The sequence below is a fragment of the Branchiostoma lanceolatum genome, chromosome 1 (assembly GCF_035083965.1).
Source record: "Branchiostoma lanceolatum isolate klBraLanc5 chromosome 1, klBraLanc5.hap2, whole genome shotgun sequence".
Taxonomy (NCBI): Eukaryota; Metazoa; Chordata; class Leptocardii; order Amphioxiformes; family Branchiostomatidae; genus Branchiostoma; species Branchiostoma lanceolatum.
In genome coordinates, this window is record NC_089722.1 from 6,393,471 (window position 1) to 6,415,698 (window position 22,228).

At 41.2% G+C, this 22,228-nt stretch overlaps 1 protein-coding gene across 1 annotated transcript in view; it reads left to right on the forward strand.

The window, feature by feature from the left end:
- Nucleotides 1-22,228, forward strand: part of LOC136426457 (fibrocystin-L-like) — an 80,472-nt gene that overhangs the window by 36,768 nt on the left and 21,476 nt on the right. The window contains exons 29-59 of the mRNA XM_066415157.1: nt 386-510; nt 1,036-1,177; nt 1,815-2,010; nt 2,779-3,026; nt 3,571-3,756; nt 4,461-4,643; nt 4,980-5,172; nt 5,742-6,669; nt 6,911-6,999; nt 7,338-7,636; nt 7,999-8,145; nt 8,546-8,723; nt 8,912-9,062; nt 9,252-9,408; nt 9,991-10,070; nt 10,625-10,754; nt 11,122-11,273; nt 12,182-12,410; nt 12,937-13,108; nt 14,573-14,797; nt 15,142-15,532; nt 16,146-16,377; nt 16,826-16,974; nt 17,293-17,541; nt 17,890-17,973; nt 18,218-18,380; nt 18,751-19,002; nt 19,871-19,995; nt 20,478-20,604; nt 21,021-21,263; nt 21,908-22,078. Coding sequence (XP_066271254.1) covers nt 386-510; nt 1,036-1,177; nt 1,815-2,010; nt 2,779-3,026; nt 3,571-3,756; nt 4,461-4,643; nt 4,980-5,172; nt 5,742-6,669; nt 6,911-6,999; nt 7,338-7,636; nt 7,999-8,145; nt 8,546-8,723; nt 8,912-9,062; nt 9,252-9,408; nt 9,991-10,070; nt 10,625-10,754; nt 11,122-11,273; nt 12,182-12,410; nt 12,937-13,108; nt 14,573-14,797; nt 15,142-15,532; nt 16,146-16,377; nt 16,826-16,974; nt 17,293-17,541; nt 17,890-17,973; nt 18,218-18,380; nt 18,751-19,002; nt 19,871-19,995; nt 20,478-20,604; nt 21,021-21,263; nt 21,908-22,078 — 6,396 coding nt within the window. The remainder of the gene's footprint in view (nt 1-385; nt 511-1,035; nt 1,178-1,814; nt 2,011-2,778; nt 3,027-3,570; nt 3,757-4,460; nt 4,644-4,979; nt 5,173-5,741; nt 6,670-6,910; nt 7,000-7,337; nt 7,637-7,998; nt 8,146-8,545; nt 8,724-8,911; nt 9,063-9,251; nt 9,409-9,990; nt 10,071-10,624; nt 10,755-11,121; nt 11,274-12,181; nt 12,411-12,936; nt 13,109-14,572; nt 14,798-15,141; nt 15,533-16,145; nt 16,378-16,825; nt 16,975-17,292; nt 17,542-17,889; nt 17,974-18,217; nt 18,381-18,750; nt 19,003-19,870; nt 19,996-20,477; nt 20,605-21,020; nt 21,264-21,907; nt 22,079-22,228) is intronic.

A 22,228-nucleotide genomic window follows, 5' to 3' on the forward strand; every position in this document is an offset into this window, starting at 1 on the left:
TTTAGTATTTGTCAGACATTATTGTAACTATTGTAACAGGTATTTTAATACAATATGATGTTGACTTAGTTAGTCAGTATCTGTAATTGGTATAATGATTGTAATTTGTATGACTTCGTATTGACTGAGTGTTTAGTATTTGTCAGGTGCTATTGTTTTTTTAATAAAATATGATGTTGACTTAGTTTGTCTTGTAATTTGCTGTTAACCTGAGTTATATATTTCATTGTAATTATAAGTTCCTTTTGTTATTTTGACTGTCATCTGTATTTTATGAGCAGAAGACCTTCATAAGCATATAGGCTTCTTGTTAAATGCTCAAGAAATAAATGTGAATAAAATAGAATTTAAAAAAAATGGTTACGGAATTTTATCATTGATACAGGAGGAACCACACTGAATATCACTGGCCATGGTTTTGGAGACGACTACATCCCAAAGATTGACGGTCAGCCCTGTGAGATCACACTAAGGACGTATAGCGTGATCTCCTGTACTACACCAGCCAGGGTCAGCATAGTGTTACTGTTACTAAAACTACTGTAGCTAATTGAACCTATAGCATACAACCTTGTCTTGAATTTATCTTCTTTTGAAGACTATGTCAAGGCATCCTAAATTGTCTTAACCTCATTAAAATATCTTTTCAGAGTTTTGGTATAAAACCTGGTTTTCCAGTCCTATCCTTTGTCACTGACTAAAGATATGTTGTCTGAAACGTCTGTTTCAAAATTTTATCCAGTTGCTCAAGTAACTATTTTTGGCATAGCTTATTACCTGGATGTCTAACCTTCATCAACATGTCAGGGTGAGCACAGTCCTTGATATGACTCAATTTGCAGCTAAGAAATTCAGACAACTATCCATCCAAATCATTCAACACTATTCATTTTGTTAGTTGCTATTCTACCATCCACAAAAAATTATGCAATTTCACACTAAATAATACTGATATACTCGACCCCCTAGACTATTGCATTCATTTGTTAGTTATCAAAAGGCAACAAAGTACAATACAAGAATCTTGTTTTACAGTCTTCAGCAGGGACGGTGGCTGTGACAGTGTACCAGGGAGCAGACCTGAACACAACTCTGACCAGCCCGACAAGTTTCACCTACGACAGTAGCCGGACTCCCATCATCACTGCACTGAACAACACAGTCGCAAATGTGGAAGGTACGACAATTTTGCATTCTTTTGTGAATAAACTGTCGGCTCAGGATTTTCTCTGCTTACTGCGTGACGTCACCGGGCCAGTTCTCGTTGCCTCTCGTGATCTCGCGTGATTTAATTCCCCGCTATGATGACATCATCATAGCGTCATAATGATGATTGAAATTTATTGGTCAATCTTTACATGATATTTCTCTTTGTTATACATGTATTTTTCTATTAAGATGATGATCTCTTCTGTGGATTGTACATTATGTATGTTTGTACAGAGTTAAACTGATTACATGACTTGGTACTATGAAAAAGCTGCCATAAGCTCATTTCTGCAACTTACAAAAGCTGCTTATATCACAGGGATTGTATAATTTCAGTGTTGACATCAGAATGCATATAAACATTTTTGATGTAGTTCACATCAGTGCACTCTTAGAGCAGGTGTGAATGTTAACGGCAGGGACATAATCCCATTGATGCATGCAGCATTTGTAGTTTATAGAAGTGTGGACATGTCTATTGTATTCCAGCAGATTCTCATTATGTTTAACCTTCTCCCTACGGCCTAACCCTGTAACTAATAGAGAATGGGGTGCCAAACGGCTACTTCAGTGTGCTAAAGGTTAAAAACTTCTTGTTAAAACAGGTGGAACAGTCATTGCCATCGGTGGAACAGCTTTTGGGGAAGAAGCAGCCAGTGATGATGCTGTGATGATCGGAGAAATGGCGGGCGAGATTTTGGCGTATTCGGACACTGCGGTATCGGTGAGACTGCCAGCCCAAGCAACAGGGTCGTACCCTCTACGCCTCCTGGTGGATGGAAATGGATTTGCAGACACAAGGTACTTGTATTTCTGGGGATTTAGGCACCTTTATCTAATTATTTGTATTGGTCAATTAGTTTCAGTTGACTTAAGTATGTTAGAAGCAACTTTTGACAGGTCATTTGAGTGGCTGTTCTCATTATGGAAATTTACTGTTTTATCAAAGATAAAGCAGAGCAAAACATAGTAGACATATCTAGTACCAAGAGCTGGACCAGGTATCTCTCCCTGTGTATGTTTGGCACAAATTAGGGTACATTTACTTGGGTATGGATGGTGTTCAGCACCAAGGACAGGTATTTCTGCCTGTCTGTGGATAGCTATACATTTACGTAAATGTGCCTGTCTGTGGATAGCTATACATTTACTTAAATGTGTATGGATGATGTTCAGCACCAAGGACATATTTGTTTGGTTGTGTATGGATGGTGTTCAGCACCAAGGCATGTTAAACACATTGATTGGGGTACTGAACATTGTGATAGATGCAGACTAGCCAGTCAATGAAAATGAATGTCTGTCATGTAAACTATATATACTTTAATGCAAAAACATGCAAAATATATAGTTTCCTGAGAAAAATATACATTAAAAATTGACCTGTTTTCTTAGATATAATTAATTCTTACCTAAAATATATTTCAAGGTCACACAATACAATATAAAACAACAAGTTAACTCTTTAACCCTTAGCACACCAAAGTAGCAGTTTGGTACACCATTCCCCATTGGTTACAGAGTTAGCCTGCAGGGAGAAGTTTAAACCATAAATTCTATTCCTTGCAGCACCAACAGCATTCCAGACATCGAGTACCGCCTGACCGTCACAAACGTCTATCCCGACCAAGGGTCCATCCTGGGAGGAACACGCGTCCTCATCAAGGGAGAAGGCTTCAGCGAGACCGCGGCGAGTAACGTGGTGATGTTCGGTGACGTTCCCTGCGAGGTCGAGTCTGCAGATGCCACGCTCATCACCTGTGTTACTGGAACAGCTGCACGGATGCACGTCATCACTAATGATGGGACACATCCAGGTAAAATGTTTTCAAAAACTTAGGGAAAAAATTCTGTGTGTCTGGGATGTGTGTTGTGGAGGGGGGTTTAAATGGTAAAGACACACTGACGTGATTATATTGATGACATCTACAATGTACACAGGCATCAATTTTTATCGCTGTATTTTGTAAATCTCATGTAAATCTTTCAAAGAAGCTAAAAAATTTGCTAATATATATTCTGTGAATTGCTAAAAAATATTGGAAACTGGATGATACAATGTACTAGACAGTTGTCGAATGCCAGTCTGAGAGTCTTCCCAGTAGAAGGTTTGACCATGTTTGACTCCTCTTTTGTAAGCTAGACATTATTCATTGTCAGTCTAGAATTATTTATATACTTGTATGTAGGTTAATTATTTTGTATTCAATTGTTTGTTGGCATAATTGTATAGTTGTAGAAGACTATTGACTGAAGAAGATGATGAAGACCTCACAAAAGTCACTGTACTTTTGTTGTGTCAGTAAAGATTTCTGTATGACTTAATTTTGATTCTTGTTTTTTTTTGTATTCCTATTTTAGACTATGGAGCCGGTTATGCTTGGAGTGAGACCCGTGTAACTGTGAATGCCGGAGACAAGGTTCGTTGGGAGTGGGAAGCCCCAGACCTGGCACAGGGGGTCGGCTACAGCGTCCAGCAGACCACAAGTGCCTCCAGCACAGAGTACGACGGCACCGGCTTCTATAGTGGCCCCAAGACCGCCAGAGGTTAGTACATGTCGTAAAGTACGTTGCCTGAAAAAAGATTTTTCCTGAGCAGCCTTCGTAACGCCTGCTTCTCCTAATGGGTCAGTGAAGTCATGCTTGTCTTGAGCATTGATGTTTCTGACCTAGGGTGAGGAGATGGTGCTACAGGAACAATTGAGACGCCTTTCTTTGTAAATCGATGGCAACATCAGGCTCTGGCAAATTGATAAAAAAAACTTTTATTAGTTAAGCTTGTTTAACATAGTTGCCATTTTTATTTTGTTTTTGGTGTGTAGAAGAGGCTAAGAGAATTTATGATGCTGAGAAATTATGCAGTATTGCATAGATTGTTGGTGCAACTTTCATAATTATTTTAGACATGATTGGCCCTTACCTGTACAGTAGTTTCTGCATTACAATTTCTGAATACATTGTAATCTGAAATTATACAGTTTTTAACCATTTTTGATATTCAAATGCTTAGGAATGTAGGCTTATCATGATATCTAGTATATTTCTTGTATTCACAAGACAGTATGATTGCATAGTTAACTTTATAGAAATAGAATTCACATGCAAATTTGTACAGAGCACTGAAAATTACACTGTGACATTGACATCTGTTATTGTCTAAACTCTGATCAATTGAGGAATCATATATATTTGCCTAGCACATGATTATCAATTCAATAGATGTTAAAAATTTTTCCGTTGTCTCCCTGCAGGTGTGTTTGAGCATACCTTCACCACAGCTGGAGGATTCTCCTACAGCAGTGCAGCCGTGGATTCCAGTAATAGGATCTTCATGAAGGGTTTCGTCCAAGTCAATCCCCTGGAGGACCACAATCGTGAGGAGAACCTGAAGTTGAAGGTTGCAGGCTTTGAGGCCAACTACGATGTGGATTCAGGTGATTGCACATGGAGAAAACATCGAGTTTCCTTGTAACAATGACAAAAAAAGAATCTAATGCATAGAAAAATTAGAATGTGAATCTACTTTTTCTAACATTAGTATTGCATGTTATGCAGCATATCATTTTAACTGTGTTTTAACTGTTTTGCTGTATGGTCAGATCTATTTTTAATCTATTATTTATCTTTTATTTTATTCACATATTTTCAAAGAGCATTGAACAGGAAGTGCAAAGTATAAATTCTCTGCTCAATTTAGGAATCATAGAGGTACCTATCACTAAGTCTTCATTAATATTTGCATATCACATCTATTTTTCCTGTAAATGCAGCTGCAGCAGACCCCACGGACACGCGGTCCTGTGCTGGGACTGTGACCAGCATCACCGGCTGCACGGACGCTGCTCCTACATCCAACTCATCCGCCAATGGTTTTCCCTTTGATTTCTGGAGCTGCTCCACTCCGAAGATCACCTCTATCAGCCGAAACAACGGAACTGTGCACGACGCCATCACCATCAGCGGGTGAGTCAGTAAACCCAGTTTTCAAATTTGTTTCTTTTGTATCAGCTCATGTTGGCAGCTTGGGACAAAAGAAGCTTTTCACTGTAACATCTTTTATAACATGGGTACATAATTCTGCCACCCTGGAAAGATATGTCCAAACAGTATGGCAGATTTGTGTGACCCGGCGGATTAATGTTAATGGAGGTTTGTCTAAAATTGTTACTAGATCTTACATTATTTTTGTCCCCAAGTTAAGAAAGGAAAGCTTTGGGCCAGACAAAAATTACAGAGAGAGTAATGACATATCTAGTAAATGACTAATAAATGTGTTTCCACTGTGTAAACATTTTGTTGTATTCAAGCTAAAGCTAGTAGGAACCTAATATCAACTTATGTATACTGTATGAGTCACTATGACATGTTCTGTTTAGATGCATTCATTGGGAATCTGTACTTACTTGTACCCCAGGAGCTTAATAAAGCATTAGAATACACAAGAACTGTACAGAAAGCCAGTAGATTAATGGACATTGGGAGATTAGTTTTGCAGATACATCCTAAATATATGATGTCTTCTTCTTCTTCAGGTCAGGATTTGGGACTAACATTTGCGAGAACGAGGTGACCATCGGTGGATACGCGGCCGACTGCGTTGCACAGGAGGGCGGAGACACTCTCCTGTGTAACGCAAACCCACACGACGACGACATGGACGACCCCATGCCGATCGGCACCTATCACCCAATCGCCATATCTGTCAACAACCGTGGAAACGGCCTGACAGAAATTACGCGCATCCAAGATCGCAGCTTCGTTCTGCTCCCTAGCATGGATACCGTATCTCCTGCCGAAGGCTCTCTGGCAGGCGGTACCCGCGTGGTCATCACGGGAACTGGATTCTCGTCTTCCACGTCGGTCACGGTGGCAGGCCAGGCGTGCAACATTATCAGCGTCACGTATACCAGGATCGTGTGCAAGACGGGTGCACACCAGTCCCGCAAGCGCTCCACCAACCATGCAGGTCAGGTCACCATCACCCAAACTATCAACGGCGCGAGCATACAAGTGGCGTGTTCTTCGAACTGCGCGTACACCTACGCTGTCAGCGCAACCCCGACAGTTACTGCGGTGGCGCCAACTCAGGTGTCTGGTGCGCTAAACGAACTTCGCATCAACGGTACATTATTTGGCACCGAAGCTTCCAACGTTACCATCACTGTTGGCAGCGAAGAATGCAACATCACCCACATCGAAGACGACTTCATCCTGTGCGATCTCGAAGCCGTCGAAGTAGGAGACAACGCATTTGAGCTTCACATCGACGGAAAAGGAAATGCTGATTCGTCTGTTTCGACAATTGAAAGCCTGGCAGAAATCAACAGCTTCACTCCCACCAATGGCAGCACCCAGGGTGGAATGACCTTTACTATAACTGGGAATGGATTTGTGGACGGCGACACGACAATCATGTTTGGGTCGTTAGCCTGCCCCATCACCGAAATATCCCTACTGCAGGTGACTGTCTGCCATTCTACATTCATCTAGTATGCAATGTTCTTGGATTAGAATGTCTATTTCTCTGATATGCTGGCTATAGATTACATGTACAGTGTAACAGTCCTATAGATGTTTGACAATGGAGAACAATAGTATCGGTAAGTTACCTGTTAATAGGTTGATAATGAGCAAACCTTTATAACATAAATGTCATACTCTTAGTATTTCTGATCAGATTTTTTGCTGCTCCTGATTTCAGGTGAAGTGCACAGTTCCAGCACGTGCTGAAGGAGTGGTAAATGTTGTGACAACATCCAACGATGTCCAGTACCCAGTCAAACAATTTGAGTGAGTAGAAGCATTGTTTGATGAAAGGAAAACATTTTCCTTCATTTAACCTACAGTGTTGTTTTATAAGCAAAGTATTGCTATGATTTCAAAACTAAAATCAGGTTTGATAAAAAGGTTTGATGTACACTCTATGACAATGTATTCTGGAAAATCATTCATTTTTTTTGTGAAGTTAGTTTTGTGTTCAGGGTGTAGCTGCATTTTCATGGTGTCATGATTTTTCAAAAGTGAAAAACCACCTGTCCCGGTTTACAGTCACTGTAATACCTACATGTACTTAAACGGTACTCAATGACTTGTCTTTCTAATGGACTTTTACTCACAAATAACTGCAGGTATCTTGAAGACCAAACTCCAGTGGTGGACTCCATTGATCCATCTGTTGGGAGCACAGGCAACACCATAACGCTGACAGGCAGCAAGTTTGGCACCGACACTTCCGACATTTCCGTCACCATCGACAATGCTGGATGCGGTGTGAGCTCCCTCACCGACACAGAGATCCAGTGTTCCGTTGGTTCTCACTCCGCCGGCTCATATCCAGTCGTGGTCCAGAGCGAGTCGAAGGGTTACGCCATTTCAAACGTCAATTTCACCTACCAGCTGCGGTTGGATTCCGTCTCCCCAGTAGAAGGTTTGATCAGTTTTATATCAACTTTGATTTATTACCTCTAGGGAGGAGGTTCTGTTTTTGGTGTCAGAAAAAACATGGCAGGGCCCTCTGGCAGTAATTTTAGGTACTGCAGCATTACAGGCTGTCACCCCCTTCCTGAAAGTAGTGTGGTATTGTCCAAGGACTGCCTTAGAATTGGAATGACCAATGACTTCTTATATATGGGGGGAAGATTGCTGAGACTGATCGAGGAAGGAGGGGAAAGGCTGTGGTATTGAGAAATTCACAAAAACTTGAGCTTTGATTTCTTGTTTATAATATGAATAGAAATTGATATTGATTGCTAAGCTCTCTGTGTTGTTTCTTCTGTGTTTTCTGTTCAGGAAGTTTTGGAGGAGGACAGGAGCTGACTGTGACAGGGGCAGGATTCGATCCCGAGGTGACGGAGGTGACAGTCTGCAACAGGGCATGTGTGCTGAAGGGACAGCCGGTCCCCAGTAGCCTGACATGCGAGGTTCCCTCCAACCCTGGTAAGGCCGCAAATGTTATTAATTGTACTGTTCAGTCCATTTTATGGCAAAGTCAAATTTGTTCCAACTATGAGATCATAATGTATGCCTCTGACAGACAATCAAATATGTTGAATAAAAATTACTTTTTTCACTTAATCAACCATCTACAATTCATGGCTAGATAGTATATACAAGTAATTTTTAAGACTGTGTGTTACTTTTGATATTTTGAAAGGCGATGAAAAAAATCAGAAGATGTAACATTATTTCACATGAATGATGAAGAAGCAAAATCTTCAAGATTCTTTATAAATCCAGTAAAGGTAATGTTAATATATAAGATGAGTACAACTACGTAACCCTCACACAATGTGGTTGTGATACTTACGCTGTGCTGTTATTGTGCTTGTTAATGTAGATTCCTCACAGAGCACAAAAGCTTGTCCAGTGCGTGTCAGTGTGAACAGCGAGGCAGACGAGGAAGCTAGCGGTTTCACCTACAGGAGCGACCGTACCCCGCGGGTAACGGGGGTTTCCCCAGTGCGAGGAGGGACTGCGGGCGGCACAACTGTTACCATAACTGGCACCGGCTTCAGGTAGGCCCAGATGTTTAGATTTGATATTTACCGTTGGCAATGTTTTTGGTAGTGTTTGGATTTATGTTATGTCAATTGAAATGTCTGGAAGTACAGCTCTGTATCTTGCCCCAGATTGAATTGTCTTCAAATACAACTTATATTCTTATATTGTATCAACTGATTTAAATCTTTTCCTGAACTACCAGGCCGACTGAGAATGTGGTCACCATTGCGGGGAGTGCATGTATCATCCAATCAGAGTCTACCGTGCAGATCGTGTGCGTGACAGAAGCCCACAATGGAACTGCCAAGTCCAAGGTCAGAGTGGAGGTCGGCGACCAAGGGGTTGCCCTGCAGGTAAGTTTTTTTTTCAGCAAGGCCATGTAGATTTGATTATATTGACAGTTTTATTTCTACTTGCTACATACTATCAACATTTGTGTCTCTGGCAGCTTTTGCATAATCCTCATAACTTTCTTTGTAGTGTTTTAGAGTATATGTGAAAACTGGACATCAAACTAACTAGACCCACATTCTTCACATTAGGATGCTGCTGATTTCTGGTACATCGACGTCTGGTCATCTCCGTACACCTGGGGAGGGGGGCCTCTCCCTGAAGCGGGTGACCTGGTTGCTGTGCCAAAGGGCATGACCCTTCTCCTGGATGTCACCACCCCAGTGCTCAAGGTGCTCCTGATTCAAGGTAAGTAATAATTGTTTTATTATCTCACACAGATTCTTTGGTAATGAAATTTCATATTTCACATATACATGTTTATGACCCTTAATATAAAGAGTTTATATAACAACCTTTGCTTCAATCCCAGTTTGGCTCCTGAAAATAAATTTTTTCTACAATCATGTCAAAGCTTCATATACTTTTTGGTAGTGTTTGGTGCCAAGGACAGGTCTGTCTTTACAACAGTTTTTGGACTTTGTTTAGCACCAAAGACAGGCATTGCTGTACTATAGCTAATTGATGGCATTCAGCACCAAGGACAGGTATCGCTGTACCATAGTTTATTGATAGTGTTCAGCACCAAGGACAGGTCTGTCTTTACCATAAGCAGTGATCATGGCATAGCGATCTCATTTCTAAACAGCATGGGAGAATAATCTGGAAAGGTTTATGATATACATGCAGTTATTAACATGATTGAGAACTGGTTTAGACCAATGTTCAGCTCAAAACCATGCCAGCTTCAGCCGTACATTTTTCTTGCCGTTTGATCAAAACCCAGACACTAAGAAATTTAGTATCAACTATATGAAATATGATTTTCAGGTGGGGAGCTGATCTTTGATGAAAAGGATATCGAACTGAAGGCAGAGAACATCCTCATCACAGGTGGAGGACTTCTACAGGTGAGACTTCCAACTGAAAAACGAAGTGCAACTAAATCAAATCAAATCAGCTGTAAAAGGGGAAATAGTTGCAGTGTTTTTATGTTTGTGGTTTTTGCAGTGCAAACTTGCCACAAAAACTCTGTTTTCATACCTAACATTAAATCCCTGCAACAAGTTAATCTTTTATAGGTATACTTTGAATTAGTATTTTACAGGATTTGAAATATGTGCACAAACCCAATTAAAGAGACTGATTTTAGTCTCAATTTGTAGAAAAGATTGAATTACCTTTGACTTTTGTATTTTGTCCAAGGAACCACAGCTACAGTAACCATAAATCTAAAAGTGTTCACGGTGAAACCATGAAACTGCAAATATATATTTCCTCTGTTACAGTATTACTAGACTAAGTGCACTACAAAGTTGTTTCAACTTCATACTTAAAAACACAGCGGAAACCTTCTTTCCCCTCCTACCACAAAATCAAGCCCCTAAAACAATAAATGAATTTTTTTACAGCACCTGATAGTATATGCTCAACACCAATCAACCATGTGTATCTATTTCTGTAGGTTGGTACAGAGGAGGAGCCATTCCAACACAAGGGTATCATCACCATGTACGGCCATGTTAGGTCCACTGAGCTGCCGCTGTACGGGGCCAAGACACTGGCTGTGAGGGAAGGCAGACTGGAACTTCATGGTAAATATACTGAGTGTTCATTATCTTTACCACATATCAGTATTTTCAACACTCAGGTTGGCTGTCATTGTCTTCCACATCTTCTTATCGCTTGCTGTCTGTCTTGCCCCCTCCCATCTGTAATCTCTGCAAGGTTCTGCTCGATTGCCCTTCTCCAAGTCATTGCTTGCCCCCCCCCCTTTTCCTATTGGACACCAATTCACTATTGATGCCAACAGTCCGGAACACCAATATATTGAAAGTCATCCCAAACCAGGTGTGACATAAATGGTTGTACAGTCAACAAGGCCAGCCCTTTGTAAACCTAAGTAGAAAGTCATGACAGTAGATAGATGCTGCAACAAACAGTTTCAATGTCTTCGCACAGGTCGCCCGACCCCTGTCACCTGGACGCGGCTGTCTGAAACAGCTACAGTAGGTGCTACGACCTTGAACCTGAAGGACTCTGTCGACTGGAACGTTGGAGACAGCGTCGTCATCGCTACGACTGGGAATCGCCACAGCCAGGCACAAAATGAGGTCAGCCATTCAAACACTTCCTTCACCTAAGATGTCCAAAAGTTTGGATATCTTAAACATATTGATGATATTATGCATTTGAATATATTTTTTATTGTTGATGATTGCTTTAACTTGATTTTTTGTTAAGGGTCCGTTCATGGCAGATGTAATTGAATGTTGGAAGAGATGTGGATCCAAGAAGTCTTATATAGAGATTCATATCATTCAACGTTGGAAGATAAGTTAGAAAAAAAATATGGGCTGAAATTACCTGCCTTTACAACCTGCAGAAAATTGTTTTGAAATTATAGCAGAAAAGACATCAACATTGTCAACATGGAATTTGGCAAGCAGCGTATCAAAGGAAATGCTCATTATCATCAATCACATATCACATGGCAGAACTCAGAAAAGCCCTGTAGCTTTAACCTTTGGCACACTCTCTATTAGTTACAGAGTTAGGAAGCAGGGAGGAGGTTAAACACAATTGGTAATTGAGATTTACTGTATTCTCATGGAGGATGGTCAAAATGCCAAAATAAAAAGTTTTATATCCTGCAGCGGGGTGTCCCTGTGGTGTAGTGGTCTGCGCTTCTGTCTCTCACCACATCTGGTTCAAATTACTTGGACCAGAAGGACTGGGGTTCAAGCTGTACCAATTACTTGGACCAGAAGGACTGGGGTTAAAGCCCCAGATAGGACACCTCTGGACAAGAGGCTCATTGAGTCATACCAAAGACTTTATAAAAATGGTACATACTTCTGAAACAGTATGGAAGTTAAACACACTTCACTGCCAGTGGACTAGCCCCCTGCTACAGTGATTGCACCACAGTGTGGCCCAGGGCTGTGAAACGGAGATAGGCACTGCCCTATACATCAATAATGGTGTGGGAGGATTTTAACTTTTAACTTATATCCTGCAGCAACGGGAGATCGCAGCCATTTCCGAGGATGGCAGGACGCTGACTCTGACGGAGGGCTTGGAATTCGAGCACTTGTCGGTCATGTCCACCTTCACGGCTGGCGGCGAGAGCGTCACAGTAGCAGCAGAGGCAGAGGTCGGCCTTCTGACACACAACGTTGTTGTCAGGGGGAACAATAATGAAGAATGGAACACGGAGATAGAGGCTTGTGAAGAAGGGTTCGACACAGGTACGTCTGAGTAGAAGCTGGCACGGATGCTGTCTGAAACGTCTGTCAGTGACTGTTTCACAATTTTCTGTTGCTTGAGTAACTGTGTTTTGGCGTTATGGTTTGAATACTGCGCATGCACAAGGTTAAAGGTGAAGGCCAAGGACTTGATACCATATCTAGATCTAGACATGCTTGTTTACGTCTCAGGGGCCTATAACATTTACATATTACTACAGTAACCACAAATATTTCCTAATTTACAGTCACATGATAATTGCAGATTCTGAAGCTCTTTGCCAATTACTGTAAATTTAGATTAATGTAGAAATGTTCACAGTGGTTTTATGTTTGCTGTTTTCGTGGTGAACTTTCAGCGTGTACTTAAAACCACCGTGAAACGTTTTGCCCACCTATGTCTGTAGCACTACTATTGTTTCAAACGCAAACTTAGAACACCCCTGAACACTCTATTTTCTCCCTACGGTAAAATAAAAACCATGTTAACTTAAATGCATTAATGCAGTATTTCATTTTTACATTTCAGGTGAGTTCACCACACAGACTTGCTTCCAGGGTCGGTTTGGAGACGAGATTGGTTCCGACCAGTTCGGGGCACAGGTGATGCTTCACGCGCCGCGGAAGGACGAAGACTTGGTGGCAGGACATCTGTCCTACGTGGAATTCACCAACTCAGGGCAGGCTTTCAGGCTCGGAAGGTAGGAATCCTTTTCTTTTTCCAATACAATCAGGGGTTCATCTAAAGAGGGGAACAGTGGCGAAGCTCTCTCATGCCCTGACCGTGCGCCCCCTTACCCCTAGGAGCAGATTCTCTGACAAGCATAAAATTCTGATCGACCAGGGACACTACCCGAGTGAGGTCATGTGTGGTCACAGTCTTCAACTGTGAGATGTCTAACAGTAATTTTGCCCCTCAGGAAGCCAAAGACTGTCCCATTTTAACTGAAAAGTCTCCAAAACTCCACACTATGGAAGGGGGGAAACCCCTCTTCCATACTAGCCCCCCACTTGGTCGCTCTGTTCTATCGCAATGCTCTCCCTGATAATGCAGAAGCACATTATGGTTCCAGACAAATGTACTTGATAGATTTGATGACTTCTTTTCGACGTCATAAAGCAAGGCTCAGGTGCTTCAGGTCTAGGGATCGATTACAACTTGATACAGTCATGTAAACTAAAGATGTTTTTGTTAAGTATTGTAGAAGAAGAAAATTCAGCCATGACTGCCCATCACAATTAGTGGTTCGACCAATGAGAGAGTGACTGCATGTCCGTCAAATATTTGCATTTTTATGTTTTAACTTTGCATTTCTACGTTTTGACGGAGGTGGGCGGGGCTATGGTATCTGTCTATTTACACTAGGCGCGTGCAACTAAAAGATCACCATGTAGCTTATTTTTGTGCCGCTTTTGAGCACTTTTGAAAAGAAATCCGCACGCATATGTGGTAAACAGTGGCATTAAATGTCAATTTCATAAAGATTGCAGCAACTAGAATATTTCCAGCTTTCAAGCCTCATAAAATGCTCTGGGTGCCTTTAAGCAATTTGTGAGGAAAATTATCTATGAAGGAGGGTGTAGTATTTGTCAATGAATGTTAGACACCCAGGTAAGATATGACAAAAAGACAGCAACTGTTATCTGAAACATCTGACCGTTGTTCTGTTATTGCTTGTCAAGTAACTTTCTGTAGGGTATTGCATTCAATAGAAACATGTAGTAACTTGAGCGTAAATTTCAGTCATCAGCCAATTTTCAGTTAAGATAGTTTCACATCCTGTATTCCCAAACTGTGAGGACATGACATTTCGGTTTTATTCTGTACTTTGTCCTCTCAAAAGGCTTTGACATTGCCAAAAAAATGAAAAATTGTACGGTTGTTGGTGGCAGATGTGCTAGATGTTAGCACATCGGTGCACCAAATCCGTAGTGTGTTTTTTGGCACACAGATTAGTGAAGGAGACTCAATGGACGTCACTCCACTGCCAGGGAAGGTCGTGTTAAGTGCCTATTCCAAAGGCACAACGTCAGGCACGGTGAGCGGTGAGCATCAAACCCGGGACCTACATTTGTATCAGTTCTGAGTCCAACGCTCTAACCGTTGCACCACACCAAAGTGACAGAAGTTGTTCATAGTTGTTATTCCTTATCGTTATGTGCAGGTATGCCATCCACTGGCACATCAACGGCGTCATGAGGGGAAGTTATGTCCGCGGCTGCTCCATCCACAAGAGCTTCAACCGCGCCATTAACATCCACGACACTCACGAGATGCTGATCGAACACAACGTCTTCTACAACATCATGGGAGGCGCCATGTTCCTGGAGGACGGTGTCGAGACTGGAAACATCTTTCAGTACAACTTGGGTGTCTTCGTCATATCAAGGTAAAGTAATTGACTACAGTAAAGCCATGGTTTACATCCATGAGCACATCACTAAATTGTTTGTTAGGACAGCACTACCTCAAAAATGATACAATACCCGCTGTAATACAATTCAATGTACCACAACGCAACATGTCAATGACTTGTATTGAACACTTATCACTTATGCACTCGCTTGACATTGATGATACTTACTGCTGTACATCTCTCAAGCTAAACATACATTTTAATCTTCTTATAGTTTGCAATGAAATTATTTGGTGCAAATACTTTTTTGCTTTTTTATTATCAACTTGAAGATTTTTGATACTTATTAAAACTGATTCAATTTGTTGTTTCTACAGTACAAGCTTGCTGAATGACGACATCACTCCAGCTGCTTACTGGGTGACCAATCCGAACAACACACACCGTCACAACGTCGCAGCGGGCGGCACGCACTTCGGCTTCTGGTACCGCATGCACACACATCCGGACGGCCCGTCCTATGACCCCAACATCTGGCCCGCCCACGTCCCACTCGGAGAGTTCTACAACAACACCGTCCACTCCCAGGGCTGGTTCGGAATATGGATCTTCGAGGACTACAACCCTACCGATAACTCAAAGCCGGATGGAGAACCATTGCCTGCGGACTTCCGCGGTCTGACTGCCTGGAACAATGAGAAGGCAGCAGAGTGGGTCCACTGTGGTGCCATCCGATTCTCAGACTCCGTCGTGTTCAACAATGAAAAGGTAGATATCTTGATACATTATCTGCACACCATAGTTCAACAGAACATGAAATAAGTAGAGACCCGGTCAACTGTGGTGCCCTTTGATTTATACAGATTCCAACAATGAGAAGGTAACCATTACTAACTTAAAAGTTAACATATTTCCATCAGCCTGAGGGTACATGATTCTGCCACACTGAAAAGGTACATTGCAGATTTCCATCCCAACATCCTCCAGACGAGTACAATGCACTTCTGTACAGTCATGTACATGTATATCTAAACTGTACATAGATATATACCTCAGAGGTACTGCACTAGAGATCTCTCAAACCCTTTTTTCCCCAAAAAGTGGCATATTTTTGTAACCTAGCAGATTAATATCGATGGAGGTTGAATATTATAGATACATTATCTGCACAACAAATAAACCATAGCTCAACAGGACACGAATTAAATTATTATCATATTTAACTTTTACTATTCCTAGTTATGTGAAGAAATATCATTTGAATCAGAAGTTGAATTGTCAAAGGGGAAGGAAACTTACACTTGAAAAAAAAATTGCTGTCGCTGATGACATGTCCATATCTGAATGCAAATCACTAACTGTGTGGCAACCATCTTTCTAGGCTGGCTTTGAAGCTAAATTCCTCCTCAACCAGTACGCTAACTGGGGTGATGCCATGTATAAGGACTCCTGGGTCATCGCAAGTGTACCGGCACTTGCCTCCACTGCGAGCACCGACTGTACCAAGAAGGGCATCATCATGCCGTACGGTCATCGCCTGACCATCAGCGGACTCAAGTTTGTCAACTTTAACCAGCCCTCGTGTGTGGCCATTGGAATCACAAGTATAGATGGTATGTGGCTGAAAAAGTGACATACCCGATGAATCATCATCTGAGTTTTACTAAAAGATATTGAGGCCTTCATTTCACCTTGAGTCCAGCCTTGTTAGCTTTGGTCCGCTGCCAATGTCGCTACCCAGCCAACACAGTTAGCGACACTGGGACTGGACCAAAGCTAAAAAGGCTGGACTCAAGGCTAGCCTTTATTTGGAGCACCAAAATCAATCTATGCCAAGTTTTATGTATTTATATTACAAGATGAGCTCTTTTATACCTCTTACTGTCTAAGAGCTGATCTTTGACAATGACAGTTGGAAGTTTGTCAGCAGACAGCAGGGAATGAAATGTAACAAATTGATGTATTAGTCTCTAAGTACAAAACAGAGAGTCACTTAATTTGGGCAACACACATTGGATTATAAGAAAATCAATAACTAAACTGTGATGTTACTGTATACAGGTACTTGTGGGGAGTGGTGTGGTGGCTTCACCTACAAGTTTGACAACATTCTATGGGGCAACTCTCCCAATAGAGGATTATTCCGATGGGTCCATGATGGAGTGTACTACGACACGGATGGCTCTCTAACTGGTACTGCCAATGCAAAGGTAACATCATATAGTACTGATTGATAACCATTGGTTTAACTCTTCAGCTGCTATCATTTCTTAAAATTTTGTTTGATTTTCCGCTTACTTCAAATGGTGAGACTCTACAGGCATAAGGCCCAACGTTTCTGGCAAAACATCCAACCTACATGTATATGTCTTCCATTTTTGCTTAAGTTTCTAGTCTCTTTTCATTTAGAAATGATCGAAAACGATCTCCCCAATACGTCCAAAGTTCCTATCAAAGTAAACTTTTTTGATGAATTTTGTGATCAAACGACAGAGCTGTCACTGTGACATTTTTCTTTTTCACACTAGATTGTCCCCACCAATGATGCGTTGCCGCCGGAATGCACCGCTAGTCCAGAGTTCAGCACCAAGCCCAACAGCCACCCTGCCAGCCTCTGTCCTCCCGGGGTCGACTTTGTACGCTTTGCCTGGAAGGATGCCCTGCCATCGAACCTGGAATACAAAGACGTTTCCTTTACCACCCAATGGGGCAAAGCTGTGGGTTATTTCATCGACAAGAGGATGACGCACAAGCCAGGCTGGATGGTTCTTCTTCAGGTACTGTCAGTTCATTTATTTTGGCATGGACTTTATTTCAGCAGAGGAAGGAAAAGGACTCCGAGCTTTTTGGTAATTTTTTTAAATGATTAAATGTTTTGATTTTGGTGTTTGAAACAATTCTGTTAGTGCATCACTGTAAGTTATAGTTAATAGATTGGAAATGCTTGTTTGCTGTGTCCTGCATTTTTGGTGGAGAGGCAAAAATGAAGCCACCGTGACTGTCAAAGACCATTTCAAGATTTCACACGACCATTATAGTTTGGCATCCTGTGGCTGTTTTGAGTATTGTATATTAAGTATTGATATATAGAATGTTCTGACAATTTATGTTTTCTTTATTCACAGACAAAAGAAACTCACATAATGGAGTTCGAGGAAGGTGGCCACATCACCAACATCTCATACACAGGAGCTTTCTCTGAATTAGCTGTAAGTACTGAAGTTACATGAAACCTCAATGATAGTTTTATCGTAGTTTTTACAGCAACTATTGTGACATCTGCCAAAAGGAACAAGATTAATTTTTATCATCACAAAATCAGCCCAAAACATGGATTGTGCAAAATAGAATTCATCTCATATAGATTCACGACAAAGGAATGTGTGACCTTTGCTAACAGTTGGTTATAGAAAACCCTCACGCCTCTCATAATCATTTTGATCTTTGCTATAGAATGACCAGTGGATTCGTATCAGTCACAACTTCACCCAGAAGCCAGACCGCTTCCAGGTGATCCCAGGCGTCATGACGAACGTGTCCAGCCGCCCGGTGTCAGCTGATAGCAACAATGGAGACTGGTACTTTGACACCAACAACAAGAGATTCACCTACATTAGTGAGTCTCGTCCATTACCTCTAAACAGAAAATTCTAAATAACGTTTTGGAACAGAAAACCTTATGATCTATTAATTATATGAAATGGCAGTCTGCTACACAGCATGCTTCAATTAATCATCGAAGTTGAATTTTCCAATTCTCTGAAGAGAAAAAAATTACAAAACCTTTGTATACTACTAAGAAGTGTACAATTATAGTGCCTATACCCTATAGCCTACAAAAATATAGGACGGTGCACTGGTGCACCCACCGTCAAAAATTAGGTGCACAGCTCCAATTTTGGGTGCACAAAGGTGCACATGCACCCAGTATTTTGAGCCCCGGTGCATTGTTCTTAAAATTCTCTAAAAATCATGCCTACCTGCAGTGTCTGGCAAGGATGCCACCAACAGCCCCGCCACCAGGACTGTGCAGCTGAAGGTGTTCCGCTGCTACTACGCACAGTGCATCCCCCCGCCCGACCCCAACACCCTCCCTCCTGCTCGCGAGAGGCCAGAGGACTTTGACGTCTGGTCCAACCCAGAGTCGTGGAAAGACACGGAAGAGGGGTGGGGCGGTAACTACGGTAACGGAGCCTACGGACTTCCTCAGGACGGGGATGACGTGAAGATTCCGGGAGGTGAGCTATCGGTTGTTCTGACTAGAGCAAGGATGAGGCTGAATGTTCTTCTGTATCTGTATCAATATAGCCGGTATAACCGCCATTCGGCATAACACACCAGCTTCGCAGGCACGCGGTGTGACAGCAGCTGGTTATCTCGACCTGTCACATCTAACCTTCGCATATCTAACTGCATGCATTGTTTAAAGCTATCTGATGAGGATGCTTCCACTGTACTTGCCAATGGTTGTAACGAGTTCCACTCTATGATCGTAAATACAAATTTTTAAGCACATCAATCCTCAGTTGAAAAGTCTGATACTTAAAAGCATGGCTATTTCTTGTCCTCTTCTGAGCTGGTATTATTAGATACTTATTAGTTGGTACGTCCACCAGTTTATTACCGGTAGTCATTTTCTTAGTCATTTCTTACTTGTAGATTTGAAAAAGCAATGATCCTTTTTTCCTGAACATCTTTGGATGATGTCACAATATCTTGATGATAATTGTTCTTTTAAGAAAATATGATTCCTAGCTCTTTGCCTTTCGGTGTTGAAAAATTTTGACTGTGATACAAATGTATTTGCCGAATGATATTACTACACAAGATATTGATATAATGTAAGACAAATAGATTACAATGTATTACATGTCATTTGATTTCTTATTGCTTTGGTTATTCAAAAGTTGGGATTAGAATGCAGACAAAATTAAGTATACTATTAGGGTTTAAAGACTTTGTGAAAATAGCTAAAAGATAAACTGTTTTCAATCGGCATGATGTAGCTTAAGGAAATTTGTGAATAATATCATCAATGAGAGACTCAGGGAATTACTTTTGTATGGGCCGTAATGTTGTTGTTATTTTGTGTTTTTAATTCTGAAGGTCAGTGGATGGTTGTGGACACTGCGCTACCCATCATGCACAAGCTCTGGATATACGGAGTTCTGGAATTTGATGACGGCCCAGACAAAGACTTCACTCTTACTGCCACCTACATAGTTGTGCAGGTAAATAGAATTTATATCAAAACAAAACTTTGCATGGCTTAAGTTTCCATATTTTTGCTAATACATCATGTAATGGTAATATATTTTGAATTTGCAATTGATTAAAATTTTGTTGCTAATTATATGTACACTGTTTGAATTGTAACTTTTCAAAACTAGTTAACAACCTTATGATTCAAGCAATTGCTATTGCGTAAGTTGATTACCACCGTAAAAATAAGGTATTGTTTTTGTTTGTTTGTTTGTCTTAGTGTGTGTGTGAGTTTGTTCCCGCTGGCCTGGTAGTGCAAAATGGAGAAAAGTTTGGCCTGGGTTCAAATTTCCGCAGGATGCCAGGAAAATTCAATATTATTTTAGACGGAATTAATGAGAAATTCACAATTATTATGAATTAAACCAGAAATTCACAAAAAGTCTTGACATTTCAAAGAGGTATGACTTGTTGTAAGTGGATTTCTTTTAACTTGTTTCTCCTTTTCCAGGGAGGACGTTTGATCATCGGCTGGGAAGACAACCCCTACCAGGGCCAGGCTAAAATCGTCCTGCAGGGGAACCACTTGACCCCTGACATGCCCTTCCCCAGCGTCAATGCAGGGTCTAAAGTTCTGGGTAAGCCATCCTTTTATAAAAGTTATACATTGACTGCCATGCATGCTAATTCACCATGATGATCGATGTTGACCTGCGAATGCCATATGATAGGCTCATTCTCAAAATTAGTACTGCTATAATGGTGAACGGTTACACGCCCCTATGATCAACATTGTAACACCCCCTAACCATAACCCTAACCTTACCCCTAAATCTAACCCCAAACATAGGGATTCAGAACAAAGGGGTGTCAGAACATCAGTCATCATTGTCATTGTTGAGAGAGATCATTTACAAATTTGATGAATGAAGAATAGTTTATTCTGTAGGATCATTTTTTTTTCCTTTTAAATTTGAACAGTCATGCTCTTAATGTTTTCATTGACAATTGTTTGGATTATTCTCATCACTTTTTCAAATGTTTCTAACCTCAGCCTGCTTTGGTGGCTGCGACCTACATGGGAAGAACAGGAACTACCCCTTCAGCAAACTGGCGCAGCCCGCGGAGGTCGGTTCCACCCAGCTGGTAGTAGCGGACCCTGTGGACTGGGTGGCTGGTGACGAGATTGTGATCACCACCACCTCCTACGATCCCTGGGAGACGGAGATCTTCAAGATTCGGGCCGTCTCTGACAAGACCATAACTCTGAATGGTTCATTGGCACACCATCATTTAGGTATGTACTAATCCTCTCTAAAATACATGTTGTAGATACTCAATACAACAATAAACAATTAATTGATTCTCTTTATTTGCTTGTTAATTTTCCGTCATCCAGGGTTGCTCAGGTCAGTGATTGACACTGCTTTGCAGAGGGGCCCTGTGTTAAAAAGGAAATAAAATAGTAAATGTACATACAGTGACATACAAACAGAAAATCAACATACAATGAATGATAATAATCAAGTTGTAAAAGTTTCAGTAGAATTTTTGGTACCGAGCCATCAAACTTGTAACTCTGATATTTCTCTTCTCATGTCAATCCTAAATATTGATAGAAGTCAAAACATTGGGGAAGGGGGGTGGTGATGGTTTGAAAACAGAGACATACAGTCATGTAGGCAGAAAAGCAACCCACTTTCACTAACAAAAACAGGTCAGGAGTGACAGAGGCCACATGACTCCAGTTGGGGGATAGTTTAGGGTTTTTTAATAAGTGTGTCAGAGTTGTTGATAACAAAAACGATCAAGGGGGCATTTTTCCAACATGTACATTGCACCTGACTCTCACATCTGATGTAATACACTACTGGTAGTTAACTTTGCATCTGTCATATAATAAAGGAAGTTGAAAAAAGTTAACTGTATTGTTTTTGCCAGGTGCAACCTACACCTTGGAGGATGAAACTACCTACACCATGGCTGCGGAAGTTGGCCTGTTGACCAGGAACGTCAAAATCATCGGAGATGATGGCGGAAAACTCTTCCAGGAGTCGTTTGGTGCAAGGCTGATGGTTAGCAAGTTTGCAGATGAATCAAAGGAATACATAGGCAAGTGTAACTTTATGCAATGAGAAAAATTACTATACAGCATCAATGAATTCAAGTTCAAGTTTTTGCTTCCCCTAATGCTTTAATCTTTTGCAATCAGTAACTGTTGTCTTTTCAACATGTCTACTTAGTAGAAAGATTTTTTTTCAT